The following is a 20424-nucleotide window of genomic DNA, read 5'->3' as shown; positions in this document are numbered from 1 at the left end:
CTATTTATGACTACTGTTACTATTATATTATTATGGTTAGTACAGTCGAGTCTCAAATTTGCAAAAATTGAACACTGAAGAAAGGTATCTAAGAAAATTATTTTAAGGTTATGTTTGTGTTACTTTCACGATGTCGTAATTTCTTATTTTAACAAAAAAAAACAAATTTTGTTTTAGTAGAAGGGTAAAGAAATCAATTTACAAGATTTAAAAATTTTAAAGTTGCATTTGAATAAAAATTATTAGTTAAGGTACAGTTTTTTAAAACGTATTTTCTAAAAAATTTTTCTCTAATAAAGGTGAATTTCTAAAAAACTTTTTTCTAATGAAAGTGTTTTTTTAATTTTCTTTCTTCTAATTCTAATTTCTAATAGAATTATGCAAATTTTTTAACAAAACTTTTAAAAAAAGTTAAAAATCGTTATTAACAAATTATTATTATTATTATTATTATTATTATTATTATTATTATTATTATTATTATTATTATTATTATTATTATTATTATTATTATAGAGATTTTTTTTTCTAAAGATATTTCAAATTTTCTAAAAAAGTGTTTTATTAATAAATTAATTTTGGAACTTTTAGTACAAAAATGATGCAAATTATTATTTTTTTTCCAAGAAAAACTGAATTTTGTTAATTAATTGTGATTAAAAAAAGTTATTTTATAAAAAATTTTTCTTCTTTTTCAAGAAGAAACTTATAATTTTGTAAAGAGAATTATGATTGAGAAGCAGAAAATATGCAAAATAATTTTTTTTTCTTAATCTTAGTTTCTTAACAATATTTTCTAACTTTTATCAAAATTATGAGATTTTTCAAAATTTAGGAAAATAAATATTAGAAATCCAAACTTTTTAGAAAAACTTTTTTTAGAAATCAAAACTTGTTAGAAAAACTTTTTTTAGAAAACAGATTTCATTAGAAATCTAAAGAAATAAAATTTTTTTTTAGACAAAAAGGATTAGAAAATATTTTTTAGAAAAAGTGACCACCTACCAAAATTATTATTTTTTATTAATAGAAATGATTTAGGTAACATAACCTAAAATTTATCAAATATACTTGTTATTGACAAAAAATTATAATGTTGATTCAAATGCAACTTTTAATTGTTTAAAATGTTGAAAATTGAATTCCTTACTCTTCAAATAAAACGAATTTAAAATTTAATTTGTCTTTTTTTTTAGTTAATATACGAAATTATGACATTGAAGATGAACTTTTGTTCCGATCGTTTGTCGCATTCTTTCTTAATATTGTGGAAAATAGAAATTCACCTTTTCTTAATTATTTTAGTTGTAATGAAGATTTAAAACAGTGTTTTATATTGAGATTTGAGCCTCTTTGTGTGTTTCCATCGTTTCCATTAACATAAGTTAAAATATTTTACTTCTTAGGTATCTTTCTTCAAAGTGCGTCACAAATATTAAATTCGAATATAAATATTTATATATTTTATAATTTAATATGTATTATAATTCATCTTGAACCGTTTATTTTATTAAAATATAAAAATTAAAAATTAAATTGTAGATTTGAAGAAAACATTTAACGTATTATTTTAATTTAGGTTTTAACGTCAGCTTTCAGTGAAGAAAGAGTTCGAGTCCTATTTGCAAATATAAGACACGACTGTATCATCGAAATATTAAGCGTACCAACTGTTTATTCTCAAACAGCTTAAATTTTGATTATTTTTTAGTTCTGAATTTAATATATTTATACGCATATCAGAAAAATGAAATAACAACAAAATTGTAAAAATCTTGTATAATGTAAGATGAATTTAATATTATTAAGTTATATAATGTTTATAAACGAAAATGTTTTTTTTCTCAAATTATAGTTTTTGTTCATTACACATTTAAAAAACAAGTTATATTAATAAATGATCTATGAATTCTTTACATTTCTTTTAGCAATGAAAACTTGCGCTTCCTTTCTATTTAAAAAAATGTATAGTTATTAGTAAATAAATTATTTTTCTAAATTGATATTAGTAAACTATTGATCACCTTTTCTAACTTAGAAAAATAGTTTTAATTTAAAACAAATTTTTAAAATGTGGAATTTAATTTACATTAAAAAAATATAATTTCATCTTAATTTATAAGACGATTTTATAAGATTTATAATTTCTAAATATATGTGAGGAATTATAATACTAATTTGTGAAAAATTTGGCCTTTAATTTATTCCATTAAAGGAATAAGTCATTTTTTTCTTTACATTCTTAACATTTTAATATTACAAAGGCTTTATACAAGTTAATATTATCATGTGAAAAAAATTACAAACATACAGACGATTTTGAGACATACATTAAACGCAGAAATTGATACCATCCTCCAATATTATCCTTGCTTTTTAAAATGCGTTCATTGTTACAATCGATTTCCTTAAATAAATCCATTCGTCTATTTTATAATTTGATTTTTAGAGTTTTTTTTTATTTTCACTTGTCTTAATACCAACAGTTGCTCAGTATTTTCAAAGCGTAAATATAATTTTTGCAGAATCTCTAATACTGACAAATCCGTAATTAGCAATTTTAGTATTGCTTGCTTATTATAAAAATCTGTACAAATTTAAAAATGAATTAAAAACACTTGACTGATACTACTAAATTCAAGAATTACATAGGAACTCATTATGTAATCAGTAAAGTGTAAAACTTGTTAAAAAGAAAATATTCAGTATTCTATAAAATGTTGAACTAGAAAAAATTTCAATTATTATCAATACAAGAGATTCTTTTTTACAAATAAAGACGCAGTTTTTGATAAATTTAAAAATATTATAAATTTATAACAATCAATTGATTGTAAAAAAAGGGTAAATTTAAAACAAGCACCTTTATAATGAAATATTCTAAGTGAACGAATATTAATCACGTGATGTATCGAAACTAATGGAGAATAGGATAAATCTCCCAATTTTAAAAGTGTCTCATTCAAATATTCCTATGTTCCGAACAATCACAAACGAACAATTCTAAAACGAAATACAGATATACAAAAATATATAAGTTAATAATAAAAGCTTAAAAACTTTTAACCAAAACTTGAATTATGTCATGTACACAAAGGTATTAATATCATCTTCTTGTCGGCGAATATATTTATGTTCTATAAGCCACTCAATTTGTTCTTTAATCATTTTTTTACTTGGCAAAAACATATTTTTCAGAATATCCACTAATTCAGTTTGTAGTTGAGCGTTGTTAATTTTCTTCCTCATCTTGAGAATTTTAATAATTGCTTCCTGAAACAAAATTCATTATTTAGTCTTTATATTTCAATGTGTATGCTTTTGTTTTTTTAAACACTTTACTCGATTGAAATTATACAATTGTTTTATTTGTCAAGCACAATTTCAGACCTCGAATCGACTTTAAGGCGCAAAAAAATCGCGTTAGTCGAATAAAAATACAAAATAAGTCGAGAAAGTCATTGATTTAATTCATTATTGTTACAAAAATTAAAATTAAAAAAATTGCAATTTAAGACCTTATGAAATTTAATAAATTCTAAAAATTACAACTATATCCCTTCCAAAATTCACTTGTTAACAATTTTTAATAATAATTTTCGAAAAGTTCTTCGAGAATTCAATTATTTAAGTACAAAAATTCATTTTTTTATAACAATTGTAACTGCTTATGTGTTTTTTTTAAAGTTGTCAAAAAATTATAATAAAAAAGTTATGAAAATTAATTTTTTTTAAATATTTTTTCAATTAGTTTTTTAAAAATATTGTAACGTAATTTTTTGAAAATAATTGAATTTTTTAAATGAATTTTTGTATACTTTAAAAAAAATAATTGTTTGAAGAATTTTAATTAGAAATTTTGAATATGATTATTTTCTCAAAGATACTAAAAATAATTCTAAAAAATGTTATTATTTTTCATTTGTATTTGAGTTTTCGGAAATATGTTATTTGAAATAATTGAATTTAAAATGATGAAAGCATTACTCTCCTCATAAATATTTTAATACAATTTTTAAAGGCTAAGTTTCCTTAATTTTCATTTTAAAATTTTCGCTTGAAGATTTTTCATTAAAATATTTGAGAATTCAATTATTTCCAAAGTTTGTAATTAATTTTATTTACAAGAACAAATTTTTGAATAATTTAATAATCAGAATTTAAAACATTAATTTATTAAGCACCTAATTAATTATTATTAATGTTCATATCTTCAAAAATTTTTATTTCTTCGCAAGAGTTCAATTATTTTTATAAATAGTAAAATTTTTTGCAAAATGTTAATTATTTTCAACAAAAATTTAATAAAATTCCACGAAAGAATTGAATTACTTTTTTAAATAGTAAAATATTTTACAAAGATTCGGTATTTTCAATAGAATTTCAAGATAGAATTCAATTTTTTTCTCAATTCGATTTAAAAATTTCCAAAAGAATTCAATATAATAAATTCTTCGAAAGAATACAATTATTTTTATAAATAATAAAATTCTTTGCAAAAATTCAATTATTTTGAATACAATTTTAATAAAATTTTAATATATTATTCGAAACAATTCAATTATTTTTATAGGGAGTAAAATTCACGACAAGAATTAAATTATTTCCAATACAATTTTAATGAACTTCAATAATCAAATATTTAACTATAATTATTAACAGACACGATTATTTTTAAAAGGTTGAAAAAATTTCTTTGTTTAATTCAATTATTTTTAAAAATTTTAATTAAAATTATTCAAAAAACTTAAAAAAAAATTCTTCAACAGAATTATTTAATTCTTTACAAAAACTCTAATAAAATTGTTTAAAAAGTTTATCTTTCTATCAATAATTTTACTAAAATTTTAATAGTGAAATCAATAAATTAAAGAAGTTTTTTTGAAATAATTTAATTATTTTCTATATTTTAATAAAATTTCTTAAATGAATTAAATTATTTTTTTTTAATTTTAATAAAATTCTATAATTAAATGTTTAATTTCAATTATTAAGAAACACGATTATTTTAAAAACTTAACAAAAATTCTTCATAAAATTTAATTACTTAAAAAATTTCCAATATTAAAATTATTAATGAAACTACATTATTTTAAAAAAATTCAAAGAAATTCATCAAAAGAATTGAATTAGGATTTTCAAAAATTTTACTAAAATTCTTCGATGAAATTAAATTATTCTCAAATTTTTTCATAAAATTCTTCGAAGGAATTCAATAATTTCAAATTTTTTCATAAAATTCTTTGCAGGAATTCAATGATTTTCAATACATTAATTTTAAAATTGAAAATATGCACAAAAAGAAAAATTAATTTAAAAAGTTAGGCAACAAAAAAGAAAACAACAACTAACTTCAAACTGCGAACAGATTATCGGAATACAACGATTATTATTAATATAGAAGATATTCTTCAAAAATTGTAATAAAATACTGCAAAAAATCAATAAATTTATTTAAAAATTTGTTAATTAATATTTTTTTTAAAAATTATTTAAAAAATGTTTGAAAGATATTTCTAAAGTTATTTTTTACAGTATAAATATCGAAAAAAATTGCATTTCATACCCAAAATGTGGTATTTTTTTGCAATATTTGTAAAAAAAGTCGAAAAACTCATAATATTAAAATAAAACTAAGAAATTTAAACGATTTTTATAAAATAAAGGTAAGAAATTTTCATAATGTTGATTTGTCAATAATATTTTTTGGTTCATTTAAACATTTTTAGTTTCTTTTGGAAGAAAACTTTGTGTAATTTCCGTTTTTAAAACACAATTTTTAACGAAATTATAATTCTTTTTTCGAAAGTAATAAGAAAAATTTGTGTAATTTCTATTTAAAAATTACAATTTTTACACAAAATCCTGTTTTCTTTTTGAAAAAAGAAGAAAAAAGATATAAAGTTGACAATTATATTTCCAAATCACAATTTTCAAAAAGGGATCCAGATTTAAAAAAGAAGTTTTTTTTATAAATTAAATAACAAATTATTGTAACACTACTTTTATTTTAAATTTCTATGAATTTTACTATATCCGAAATAAATTGCAGCAAAAATTAGTAAACTTTACTTCAGACTTAGTCAAATTTCCTTCAAAGTAAATAAAATTTACCATTCAAAATTCTTATTTCCAAATTAACTTTTTACTATTTTTAAGGAAAACTTCCTTTTAAGATAAGAAATATTTATCCCAGATCTTAATATAGATTTTTTTTCAAGAAAAAGCAATTTTTCCAAAGTTTGCAAAATGTAGAAATTTTTTTTCTCAAAATAATTAAACATTTTTACAAAAATGACAATTTTTGTACATTTTTTAAGGAGAAAAGGGAAAAATGTTACGATAATTGAAAAAAGTAAAAAAAAAAATGTAATTTTAATGTTTTCTTTAATGCGTAAAGTAAGAAAAAATCTTACTTGAAGGCGTAAAATCCTAAGCTGCACAATTGATTGGTTGTCTTCCTCCTTACTTCGTTCCGTTGATAGTTGTAAACGTCCAATTAGATTTATCTTCCCTCGTTTTTGAAGTTTATTGTTTTTCCTGTTGAAAGATTTTGTCAAATTTTAATAGTTTATTATTGAGAGCACACAGGCGAAAAGCTATAATTATTTTACTCGTAAAATGAACGTACACAATGGCAAAGTCCTGATTAACCCAAAATCTCGTATCGTGTGCAAAATCCTTAGGACTGTGTGCTATGGGATCAACCAGAAGAAGTTGTCTCTTCAATTTGGGAAAGGCGCACAAAGACCACAGTGTGCGTCTCAATTCTGGATCTGGAAGCTCCGTGGCCAGGCGGAGATTTTCATAGGAGATTCTTTCAAGTGGTCGTTGATTCCAAGCAAATAATACAGCCATTTGAAAGGTTGTAACGTCCACATCGAATCGACCGACTTGATTCGAAAATGTTATCTAGAAAATATAGTCGATATTATAATTTTTGTCGTTTTAAACTTTAAGCTTAAGTTCGAAATAACAATATAATGAATAGCAAAGAAACATTACCGTTCCGTTTGACATATGGTGATACCACTGAAGTTTTCGCCCACTATGTTTCTTTTTGTAAAATTCTTCCACCTCTGGAATATAATCTTCCAGTTGAAGAGGTAAGCTGACAGTTACTCTTTCGCTACCTCTCGCCCACGCACCAGCATTTAGAATCTGAAAATAATCAAGTTTTCAATTTATTTCCAACTAGCAACACTTCGCGCGCGGTTAACTTCTTCTTTATTTTTTTATAATTAAGTTTTTCAAAATTACAGAATTTAAAAATTTGCAATTCAAATTTTTTTGATAAAAATAAAATATGAATTTGAATTTCATTTTCTTACTATTAATAACTACAATCTTTTGTCCAATTAAGAAATTTTAGTTTCTATACATTAAATTCTTTCTTAAAATCTTTATTTATTAAAAATAACTAGCAAATGTTGCACGCGGAACGTGATATTCCATTTATTATTATTATTGTTATTATTATGCAAATTACAAAATTTTTATTTTCAAATTCCAATTTTTTGAATAAGTTCATAATTAAAATTTAAGAAAATCACTTATTTATTTATAACAAAGCCCAACAGTAAAAAAAACCATTAATATAATTCTTCGCAAGAATTTAATTATTTTCATATAATAACATTCTTCGGAACAATTCGATTATTTTTATAAATAATAAAATTCTTTGCAAAAATTCAAATATCTTTAAAAAAAATTTTAATATACAATTTCACGAAAAAATTTAATTATTTTCTAAAATTTTAATAAATCCATTGAATCAATTCAATTATTCTTTTAAATATAATAAAGTCTTTAAAAACATTCAATTACATTCAATTATTTTAATTGTTTCCTTCTCGTTTCCTTCTGGTCATTCAAAATCTTTTTTTCTGTAAAATTCCTTAATTTTCAAAAAGCTTAATAAATTTATTGAAAAAAATAAAAAAAAAAAAAAAATTAAAAAAAAATGAAAATTTATTGAAAGATATTCAAATATATATTCTTTAAAACTTAAGAACCTTTAATTATTTTCAAAATTTTTAAGAAATTTCTTGAAAAATATATTAAATTATGTTCTTTAAAAATTAAAAAATGATACAATTTGTTTATAAAAATTTAATTATGTAATTTTTTAAATAAAATTCTTGAAAAATTAGATTTCTTTTTATATAATTTAAAAACTAATTTTTTAGAATTTTGAATACAATTTTTTTAAAAATTCAACTAGGGTAAGTGCGTCAATTGTGGCGGGTGCTCCAATTATGGCGACTTTGTGAAAAATACAATTATTTACTATTTTAGAATAATTTAGTTATTTGAAAATGTTTGAAAAAGTTATTTTCGACCTAACTCGATATCATTGTACGAAAAGAAACACATTTAAACTATTATTAATTTAATTATTTAATAACAAAAATTGCGCTCCGCCATAATTGGCACATTTTTATTGAATGCACGTGCTTCAGTTATGGCGCGCAACACAACCTCTAAATACACGTTATTTTTCTCGCCGTAATTGGCGCGCCAAGATTGACTCAATCGCGCCATAATTGACGTTTTTGATTTTATTTTTTATTGCTTTAATTTGTTTAAACAATTAATTTTTATAAAGTTTTTACTAATGTTTTATTATCTGAATGACACTAGCTTTTTGTTTAATAAGCCATAAAGTTACTTCTCTCATTATAATTTTTGAATTTTCTATTTCAAAGACGGCTAAACCAGAACCGCGCCATAATTGGCACACTTACCCTACATTTAAAAATTTTGATTAAATTCTTCGCAAAAATTCAATTATTTTCATAAATATTAATATTCTTCGGAAGAATTCAATTATTTTCAATACAATTTTTGTTGTAACAAGTAACAAGGTTTTACAGACCAAAAATGAAAAAAAAATAAAAAATTATTTTCAAGCATTTGATTACAATATTCAATTGTACGAAAATTTAATTATTCGTAAATTCTTCAATTAAATATATTTATTAGAAAATAAAAACTTAAAAAAAAATATATCAAAATTCAAATAAACTTTTTCAAAAAAAATTAATTTCAAAATTCAATTATATTTCTAAAAATTCACGCTATAATGCTTCTAATATTCAATTATTATCTGAAATTTTAATTAAAATTCATTATTAAATCAATTTTTTTAGAAAATGCTACGCGAATTCAATGATTTAAATACAAAAATAAATAATTTATTGAATAATTGAATGTTTCTTAGAATTCAATTCTTATACATAATTTTATTAACAAATTTTTGAATAATTGAATTCTTTCGAAGAGTTTCAATAAAAATTTTAAGTAAAATTACATTTTTCGAGAAATTCGATTAAAATTGTATTAAAAATAATCGAAATTCTGCGATAAGTTTTATTACTTGTAAAAATAATTGAATACCTAAGAAGAATTTAATTATTTTTTAACAATATTTAATTTTTGCGAAGAATATTATTACTCATAAAAATAATTGAATTTCTACAATAATTTGTAACTTTTTCAAAATTAAATTTTTTCTTCGTGTTTCTAACTAAAATTCTTCTATAAATGCATTATTTTTAATAATTTCTGAAATAGTTCTTTGAGAATTTTTAAATTCATTTGTCTTCAATTTACAATCTACAATTTCAAAAAATAATCCACAATTAAACGTTATCAAAAAAATTAATTCCACAAAATTGTTAATTAAAAAAATGAAGAATTCAGATTTTCAAAAATTTCAAATTCAAACCTTTTCAAAATTCAACTATTTCTAAAAATTCACGCTCTAATGCTTTTAATATTCAATTAATATCTAAAATTTTTACTGAAATCGATTTTTAAATCAATTTTTATTAGACAATTCAACTAGAATTTAATTATTTAAATACAAATAAATAATAAAACCAATTATTGAATAATAACATGTTTCTTAAAACTGAATTCTCAGAAAGAATTTTACCAATAAATTTTTAAATAATTCAATTTTTTTGAGGAATTTTAATACAATTTTCAAGAATAATTATAAATTTTTCGAGGAATTCGATTAAAATTGTATTAAAATTAATTTAAATTCTGCAATGAGTTTTATTATTTATGAAAATAATTGAATTCCTAAAAAGACATTTATTATTTACGAAATTAATTGAATTCTTGTAAACATTTTATTATTTATGAAAATAATTAAACGTTTACGTAAACGTTTAATTATTTTCATAAATTCAAAAAAAAAAAAAAATTTCAAAAATTATTAAATTTTTTTGGAATTAAATTTAATTTAATTTAATTTTTTTGAAAAAAATAATTGAATTCTTTTGAAAAATTTTATTAAAATAATATAGTAGATATTAAAAATTATTGAATTGAGGAAAATTTTTGAAAATAATTGAAATTTTGCCAAGAATTTTATTAAAATTTTTGAAAATAAATGAATTTCGGAAAAGAATTTCATTATTTCTAAAAGATAATATAAATTTTGACGAGAATTTTTAAAAAGTTTTGAACATAATTGAATTTTTGCGAAGAATTTTATTAATTTTGAAAATAATTGAATTTCTGCAATCATTTGTAATTTTTCTAAAATTCTCCAAATTATATCGTACAATTTACGAAAATTTCGTCCTTTTTCAATAAAATTACGAACTTTACTGACCTTTTTTCAAAAAAACGGACTTTTATGGACTTCAAGCAAATTTACGGATCTTTACGGGATTTACGGACCTAGTTCGAGCCCTGAATTTGAAGTAATTTGCACTTAAAATAAAACATACCTTAATATTAATACTGTCGGCAATAACAGCTCGACATTGTTCCTTAAATTGTTGATTGAGATCTTGAGAGACTTTGATATCTTGAAACATTCGTGCCAGTTTATTGACATAATCAGCAGGCATGCCGACTTCTCGCAGCCATTCTACCATGTTTTCCTCCTTTTCCGAATCGGCCGACGTGTCCAATATTAAGCGCCTTGTTAAATGTGCCTTATGATATCGCATAAACACATCCTTATTCTGAACGTATTTCAATACTAGTAACTGGAACAAAAAAAGAGTCTTCAATAAACTAGCAGAAAAGGAGAAACAAAAATAACGTAAAAAACATACCACATCTCGTAATTTACTTTCGATTTCATCGGAAGTAAGTTTTTTGCTAAGTGGTGTTTTTCTAAGTAACATGTCGCAATAGTTTGCTAGCAATTCGGGACACTTGGACTCAGGTTGAATGTTGTTATTGCTATTTGGTTTACTGTTTAAAGCAACAGGAGCGGGGGGAATTCCAGCGGCAGAAGAAGAAGCAGCTCCTTGTCGCACGGGCAGTTCTAGTCTAAATACAGTCGCATCGTTTACAACAAGTTTGTACGCCTTATCTCGTGCGGTCAAAAACCGCGGATCATCGTCGAATGCCTCTTTCACGAGAATTGAAAAGCGCCTGAACAGATCCAACAGCCTCTCGACATATTTCTCAGAATCTTGAGTGATTACGTCAACGGCAGCCATCATATCTGCTAGTCCGGCACTTGCTATATGATCCTCCAAATCTCGCAGCATTGGAATCACACCGTCCTGCACTCTGTCCATTAATTTCAACATGAGCCGCAATTCTAAAAAAAACAATTCAAGAGTTTTAGGTTTATATCTGTCAAAGGCGAAAAAGGTTTTAAAAACAGATTCTTAATCTTGATCGTGACCTCAGCCTTCGCACTCATCAACTAAAACCTACTATTCACTACTTTTTTACGTTATGCTATTATTTGGGTACTTTTTTTAGATTTCAGCCACTAAAAGCGACTGTTTCTGTTTTTTTAGAATTTTCACTACTTTAAATTCGCTAATAATAGAAATCAAAAAACTATTCTCAAAAATTATAATCAAATTCTTTAACACGATTCAACTATTTTCAAACAATATTCGAAATTCAATTATTTTCAATATCTAGTATTTTCAGAAAATTTCGCAAAACAATTCAATTATTGAAAAAAGAAATTGATAAAATTCATCAAAAATTTAATTATTTTCATAAATAATAAAATTTACACACAAATTCAATTAATTTAGAATAGCATTTTCAAAAAAATTTCGAAAAAATCAATTATTTAACCAAATTTTTATACAATTCTTCACAATAATTCAATTACTTTCACTAATTAAAACATTTTTAATGTAAATTCAATTTTTCAAAAAAAATTTCGATAAAATTCTAAGCAAGAATTCAATTATTTTCATAAATAATAAAACTCATCGAAGAATTTCAATTATTTTCCCAAATAAAGTTTTCCACGAGAATTCAAATATTTAACGTAAAATTTTCATAATATTTATTGTATTTCGAAAAAATTATTTAAAACAATGTTTATAAAATTCTTATAAGGAATTCAATTATTTTAAAAAATAACAAAATTTTCATAGAAATTCAATTCTTTTTAAACATTTTAATAAAATTTTTCCCAATAATTTAATTATTTTCATAAATAATAAAATTCTTCTCAGGAATTCAATTAATTTTGAAAATTTCAATAAAATTTACAAAAATATTTGAATTTTTTTACAGGAATTCAATTATTTTCAAATATTTTAATAAAATTGTTCGAAAGAAATGAATTATTTTAAATACAATTTGAATTAAATTTTTTTGAAATAATTCAATTATTCTTTTAGATTTTAATTAAATTTTTTTCAAGAATTTTATGATTTTCTTTTTAAATTCAATTATTTTCATAAATAACAATATTCATCACAAGAATTCAATTATTTTTAAAAGTAATCAATTTTTTCATGGAAATTCAATTATTTAAAAAAATTCTAATAAAATCGTTCGCAATAATTCAATTATTTTCATAAATTATAAAATTTATCTCAGAATTTCAATTATTTTTAATATATCCTGCAGGAATTGCTCGAAAAATGTAATTGTCTTCTTAAAAATTTAATTTTAATTTCTCGAAAAAATTAATTATTTAAAAAGAAAGTTTTTTTAAATTCTTTGGAAAAATTCAATTATTTACGAAAATATTAGAATTTTTCACAGGAATTCAATTATTTCGATAAATAATAAAATTCTTCGCAAAATTTCATTTATTCTGAGGCATTTTAATAAATTTTTTTGCAAAATTCAATTATTTTCATAAACAGCAATATTCATCACAAGAATTCAATTATTTTCAAAAGTAATAAATTTCTTCATTGAAATTCAATTATTTTTAAAAATTCTAATAAAATCGTTCGAAAGAAATTAATTATTTTGAATACAATTTTAATTAAATATTTTTTAAATAATTCAATTATTCTTTTAGATTTTAATATAATTTTTACCATAAATAATTCTTCGAAGTAATAAATTCAATTATTTACATAAATAATTCGTCGAAAAAATTCAATTTTGTCGGTAAATAACAAAATTATTCTAGAAAATTCAATAATTTTGTGTCATTTTAATAAAATTCTTTGCAAAGTTCAATTATTTTCATAAATAACAATATTCATCACAAGAATTAAATTATTTTTTAAAAGTAATAAATTTCTTCTTGGAAATTCAATTATTTTTAAAAATTCCAATAAAATCGATCGCAAGAATTCAATTATTTACATAAGTAATTCTTCGAAAGAATTCAATTACTAAAGATAAATAACAAAATTATTCACGAAAATTCAATTATTTTGAGGCATTTTAATAAAATTTTTTGCAAAATTCAATTATTTTCATAAATAATAATATACATCAAAAGAATTCAATTATTTTTAAAAGTAATAAATTTCTTCTTGGAAATTCAATTATTTCAAAAAGTTCTAATAAAATCGTTCGCAAGAATTCAATTATTTTCAAAAATATTTAATAAAATGCCACACAGACATTCAATTATTGTCAACAATTTTAATATAATTGTTTGTAAAATTTAATTATTTTTAAAAACTTTTTGCAATTCGATGATTTTTAATATCTACTGTTTAAAATTTCCAAACAGAATTCAATTATTTAAAAAAATTTTTGTAAAAATTTTCGTAAGAATTCAATTTTTTTTAATGAATAATACAAATTTCTCAGGAATTCAATTATTTAAATTAGAATTTGCATAAAATTAGTCGAAAGAAATGAATTGTTTAAAAATTTTAATAAAAATTCTTCGCAAGAATTAAATTCTTTTTATAAATATTTAAATTCTTTGATGAATAATAAAATTCGTTGCAGGAATTGAATTTATTAGCAGGATACGAAAGAAGTAAATATTTTTGATGAAAATTAGGAAAAAGTCAGGAAAATAAAAAATATGTAATGTAATTTTTTCAGTTTTATGATCTAAAACGAGTTTTTTTTAGTCGTCAAGTTTAATTTTTCGATAGCTACTTTTTTTACTACTTTTTTTAGTTTGAAAGCTACTTTTTGCTACTTTTTTAAAATAAATTATCGAGTGCGAAGTCTGTGACCTTTTAACAATTCTTAAAGTGAATCTTAAGTTCTAATTATAATAAAATTATAGCCATGAACTTACTGTCGGTTTGGTGTTGTTGTATCATTCGTGGACATTCTGCGAGAATTGCAGGTTTAAAACTGGCAACCAATACTCTGACGCAACAATCAGTTAATAACTGCACACTAGCACTGTTGGGCTCCAAATATTTTTGTGCGCGTAGCTCTTCTTCTCGAAGCTTTGCTTCGGCGTAGCGCATGTAATTTTCAACGCCATGTGAATACAATTGTTCAGGTGCTTTGATCTTATAGAAGGCCTCAGTTGCCTCAATGTAAGCTGCCTCGAAATTTTCCCGGTATATTTGAAGTTTGTCAGCCGAATTCGAGCAAAGATTTACTGCAATCAAATTGGAGAATGAGGTTAATCAGAAATTTTAATTAGTAATTAATTCAATTAAATGGTACAAAATTGTAATGTAATAAAAATAGACTATCAGTACAATAATAGCGATGAAAATGTAAAAATGTTTGTAAACTGAAATAGAAAATAAAGAAATTACCATAAGACTCTCGAACTCCAATAACCAGCTGAGAATCAAATGCTTCTCCATTTCTTTCTGCTCGCACTAATCTCATGGCAGAATCCTGCAGTCTCTGTTTTATTTCACCAAATATACTTTGATTCCAACTATCTAACATTAACTGTAAAAGCAAAAGGATTTAAACATTTTTGTTTAAAAGTTGTGTAAAAGAATTGAAAAAATTTGAAACAGTATCTTACCTTTCTTACGATGCTTTCATCACAGTGATTCTTCTTTGGAATATTAGAACCAAGTTTTCCAGAGAGTGAAGTTTCTAATTGCCTAAAAGGTGACGGTACATAGTTACATTGCGTGAAAAACTTTCTCCATTCTGCTATGTAAGCTTTCAATAAAGCTTGTTCTTCTTGATGAGCTAGGACTCTCTAAAATAAAACTATTACTTTGCAACATTTAACTGAACAATTTCTATTTTTACTGTAAAATTTTACAGTCTGATCAGATTAACTAGCAGCCAGCATAGCAGCAACACTCTTGTAGATGCTGTTGACTGGCTATCAGTTGACCGATTTTACATGCCACTGGGATTGGAACTAAGTTTAATCAAAGTTCTACATTTTTGAATTCTCTTTTTTCTTTTTTCTTTTTCTACTCTTTTCTTCGTATGTATTGAATATTTTACTTCCAAAAACGTACAACAATCAATCGTTTTAAAATAATAACTGTCAGAACAAATAGAACGAAAAAATTTTATTAGTTCTTCAATGTAGGGAAATTGAAGAAAAAGCTTTTCGGTTGAAAATTGGATAGGGAAGATTTATAATTGTTCTCATAAAGGAAGGTATAAATTCAAGTAATCATTTAAATATTGACAATAACTTTAAAATTTATTTTATTCCAGAAATACAAACAGTAAATATTATGCCACAAAAAGATTATTTCCATGCAAGTTCAGATCGCTTAGACCAAAGAATTGGAAATTTTTTTATGTATAATTAATAAAGTCCCTTCACCAATTAATAGATATTTATTATCTTATTATTTAAATTATTATTAAATTAAAATTATTATTTATTTATTTTATTAAATATTAGCAAATATTACGCGCGGAACGTGATATTCAAATCATTATTATTATGCAAATTACAAAATTTTTTATTTTCAAATATGAATTCTTGAATAATTTCAGATTCAAACTTTAAAAAATTCAATTATTAACTAATTTATTAATTAATTATTCTCGTTTATTAATTTCAAAAATTTTAATAAAATTCTTCGCAAGAATTCAATTATTTTCATAAATAATAACATTCTTCGTAAGAATTCAATTATTTTTTAAATAGAAATATTTTTTCAAAATTTCAATTATTTTTAAACAAAATTTCAAATAACATTTCACGAACGAATACAATTATTTTCTAAAAATTTGATAAATCCTTCAAAATAATTCAATTATTTTTTAGGAAAATTTCACGAAAGAGTTCAATTTTTTTTAACTCGTTATAAATTGTTTCAAAAGAATTTAATTATTTTCTAAAATTTTAATAAATCCTTCCAAACAATTCAATTTTATTTATAAATAGTAAAATTCTTTGCAACAATTCAATTATTTTTAATACAATTTTAATAAAATTTCATTAAAGAATTTAAATCTTTTTTAATTTTTAATAATATTTTTCGAAAGAATTCAATTATTTTCTAAAATTTTAATAAATCCTTCGAAACAATTCAATTTTATTCATAAATAATAAAAAAAAAATTTCAATACAGTTAAATTATTTTCTACAATTTTTAAAAATTCTTCAAAAAAATTCAATTATACCTATTTATAAATAGTAAAATTTTTTGCAAAAATTCATTTATTTTCAATACAATTTCTATAAAATTTCATTAAATAATTTAATTTTTTTTTAATTTTTAATAATATTTTTCTAAAAAATCCAATTATTTTCTAAAATTTTAACAAATCCTTCGAAATAATTCAATTATTTTTTTAAATAGTAAAATCTTTGCAAGAATTCAATTATTTTCAAGCAAATTTCACTAAAGAATTCGATTTTTTTCTTAATTCGTTATATAAAATTTTTCAAAAGAATAAAATTTAATTATTTTCTAAGGTTTTAATAAAATTTAATAATTAAATGTTTAATTTCAATTATTAACTAACACAATTATTTTAAAAACTTGAAAGAAATTGTTCATTAAATTCAATTATTTTTAAAATTTTCAATTAAAATTATTAAAGAAATTGTTTTGAAGGAATTGTATTATTATCAAATCTTTTGCTAAAATTCTTAGCAACAATTCTGATTCACTCTAAAAATGATTAGATACTCAAAGAACTGTTCTATTACATTTATTTACGAATGTTTTTTAATTGTAAATTTATTCGAAAACATCAATAAATTTTTTTTTAAATAAATATTTAATCATTATTCTTATTCCATATGAGTCAAGATTTTCAAAAAATTTCAAATTCAAACCTTTGTGAAATTCAACAACTTATAATAATTTTAATTTCCATAAAATTTTTCGAAAAAAAATGAAATTATTTACAAAAATGTTAATGAAATCCTTTGCAAGAATTCAATTATTTTTACAAGTAGTAACATTTTTTACATTAATTCAACTATTTGAAAAAATATAATAAAATTAGTTGTAAAAATTCAATTATTTTCATAGATAGGTAATAAAATTTTTCATGGGCTTTCAATTATTTTTAATACAATTTTAAATATATTCCTCGAAAAATGTAATTATTTTCAAAAATTTTTTTGCAAGAATTCAATTACATTTCACAAATAATGAAATTTTGTCGCTGAAATTCAAATATTTTCTAAATCTACTATTTTAATAAAATTTCTCAAAAGAATTCAATTATTTAAAAAAAAATGTAATAAAAATTTGTTGCAAAAATTTAAATATTCTCCTAAATAATAAAACTCTTCAAAGGATTGCATTTACTTTTAATACAATTTTAAGTAAATTCTTCGAAAAATGAACTTAATTTCAAAAACATTATTAAAATTCTTCGAAAGAATTCAATTATCCATTATATTTAATACTTTTTGCAAAAGTTCCTTGAGAATTTTCAAATCCATTTGTTTACAATATTCAATTTTACAAAATTTCGATTAATCGGAAATTCTTCAATTAAATATTTAGAAAATAAAAACTTGAAATAATTTTAAAAACAATTCAATTAAACTTTTAAAAAAATAATTCTACAGAATTGTTAATTAAAAGTATTAAAAATCCATATTTTCAAAGATTTTAAATTAAAACCTTTTCAAAATTTAATTATTTTTGAAAATTCGTGTTATAATGCTTTTAATATTCAATTATTATTGTCTAAAACTTTAACTGAAATTAATTTTTAAATCAGTTTTAATTAGTAAATTCTACTAGAATTCAATTATTTAAATACAAGGGTGATTCTCCGCGTAGCGCACAATTTGGATTTTACTGTTTTTGAAATTTTTTTTTCAAATTAAGTAAAAGTCGATATAGAATTTTAAAGTTCAATATTCAAGAACGAAATATTCGTGGTGGGCCAGACAAAATAATTATAATTTTCTTTTTTACAATAAACACCCATGTAAAATTGATTACACCATGACGCTCTGATTCGACCATGACGCACAAGAAAAACTAATTTTTTAAGCAAATTATTATCGATTTCAAAAATTCTTTTTTTCCACGTCTTTTGTTTTCACTTACTTTATACTACTAAACTTGTTTTGAGGTAAAATTTAAATAATTATTCATTTTATTGCAAATATATTATGATTCGACCATGACGATTCTGTGATTCCCTATGCAACTTTCATGCTTGTAACACATATAAAACAGAAAAATAAATTTTTTTATTAATTTCTTTTTTATAGTAATTTACTTAGGAGAGTTTATTAATGCTTTTTATTAATGTTAAGTAATTTTTCGATTTGTTTTTTTATGTAAATTAGGCAATTTTACAAAGTGATGATACCATGACGCGAAAACGGGGGACAAGAAATATCTACAAAAATATTTAAAAATAAATTTTGTTTTCCATAAGTGTTTTGTTTCTCTCAATTCTACTAATTTCGACAATAAGAAAATGTCAATATTCATTATATTTATTATTATATTTTACTAAAAAAATAACATTTTATATATGAAATGGTAGTGGGGACTGATTACACCATGACGTTTTGGCACCTTAAAACAGATTTTTAAGTAAAATTATAAACTTTTAAATGAAAACGACTATAGACTTTTATTTGTTATCATGGAAATAAGTTATCCACGTTGAATTTATTAGAATATATGAAACTGATTTCTTAAAAAACATGAGGGACATTAAATTGTGCGCTACGCGGAGAATCACCCACAAAAATTAAAAAATTTATTGAATAATTGAATTCTTTTGACGAATTTTAATCAAATTTTTAAGAATAATTACATTATCTTAAATTCCAACTAAAATTCATTTTTAAATCAATTTTTATTAGAAAATTACATGAACTTAATTACACTGAAAAAAATACATGAGACATTTTCAACTACATCCCCTTAGTAGAGTAAAAAGTAATAAAACGAACTACTTTTTTAGTTAGTCTGGCTACTTTTGATACTTATTTTAACTGTTTTATGTAGTTAAAAATTATTAATTAAATTAATGTAATTTTACAGTTAACTTTGTAACTGCAGGTATGTTATAGAAATGACTACAGAAAGTAGTAGATTCTACTACTTAAAGTAGTTTGATATACTAATTTTGTAGTAGTTTTTACTTCTTCTAGGAGTTGAATTATTTTCCATGTAATTTATGTTATAGATTTTTATAGAAGATTATCAACTGTGAAAAGTTGTAAATGCAACTACTTTAAGTAGTAAAATTAACTACAGTTATCAGTTGAACTGTGTCTGGAATGCCTTTAAGTATTAAGCAACTCATCGTAGCGGGCGAGCGTGGTTAGGTGGTTAGGTTATCGGTTTACGAATGTTAGGGTCGAGCGTTCAACTCCCGACGTTTAGAGATTTTTCTCCGTTAGGTATATAGACATTAAATAAATAAGGTATAGGTAAACAAAAGTGGGTAGGGGGAAATATAAAAAAATACAACTCGATAATATTTATAATAAATTATAAATAATTTTATTTTACCATTTTCAGTAGTTACTTTATTACTGAGTTATCTTAGTAACTTTAACTACATATCAGCAGTTAATTCTACTGCAAAACTGTCATTGGTTCCTATTTAACTAAGAAAAGTAGTTAATGCAACTGTATTATCACTTCATTCAACTACATATCTGATAATTAATGTAAGTTCAAAATTATCTTTGGGGACTTATTGAACTAAGGAAAGTAGTTAAAAAGTAGTCAAATCTACTAAGAATTTTTTTCAGTGTATTTAAATACAAAAAAAACATTTATTGAATAATTGAATGTTTCTTAAAATTCAATTCTCATAAAGAATTTTATCAACAAATTTTTAAATAATTAAATTCTTTGGACGAAT

General features: G+C 21.8%; 1 protein-coding gene across 1 annotated transcript in view; it reads right to left on the bottom strand.

The window, feature by feature from the left end:
* Window positions 1-2177: 2177 nt before the first annotated feature.
* LOC122512247 (cullin-5) overlaps window positions 2178-20424 on the bottom strand; it is a 31019-nt gene continuing 12772 nt past the window's right edge. Inside the window, exons 3-11 of the mRNA XM_043627984.1 lie at window positions 15161-15343; window positions 14940-15081; window positions 14462-14776; window positions 11082-11578; window positions 10749-11012; window positions 7006-7161; window positions 6632-6912; window positions 6417-6540; window positions 2178-3273 (exon numbers count right to left, since the gene is read on the bottom strand). Of these exons, the coding sequence (XP_043483919.1) occupies window positions 3079-3273; window positions 6417-6540; window positions 6632-6912; window positions 7006-7161; window positions 10749-11012; window positions 11082-11578; window positions 14462-14776; window positions 14940-15081; window positions 15161-15343 (2157 nt within the window). The 3' untranslated portion in view covers window positions 2178-3078. The remainder of the gene's footprint in view (window positions 3274-6416; window positions 6541-6631; window positions 6913-7005; window positions 7162-10748; window positions 11013-11081; window positions 11579-14461; window positions 14777-14939; window positions 15082-15160; window positions 15344-20424) is intronic.

Source organism: Leptopilina heterotoma, unplaced genomic scaffold (genome assembly GCF_015476425.1).
Source record: "Leptopilina heterotoma isolate Lh14 unplaced genomic scaffold, ASM1547642v1 Lhet_97, whole genome shotgun sequence".
In the NCBI taxonomy this organism is placed as follows: domain Eukaryota; kingdom Metazoa; phylum Arthropoda; class Insecta; order Hymenoptera; family Figitidae; genus Leptopilina; species Leptopilina heterotoma.
Note: the sequence above shows the minus strand (reverse complement) of the source record. Positions and strands in the feature narration are given on the sequence as shown.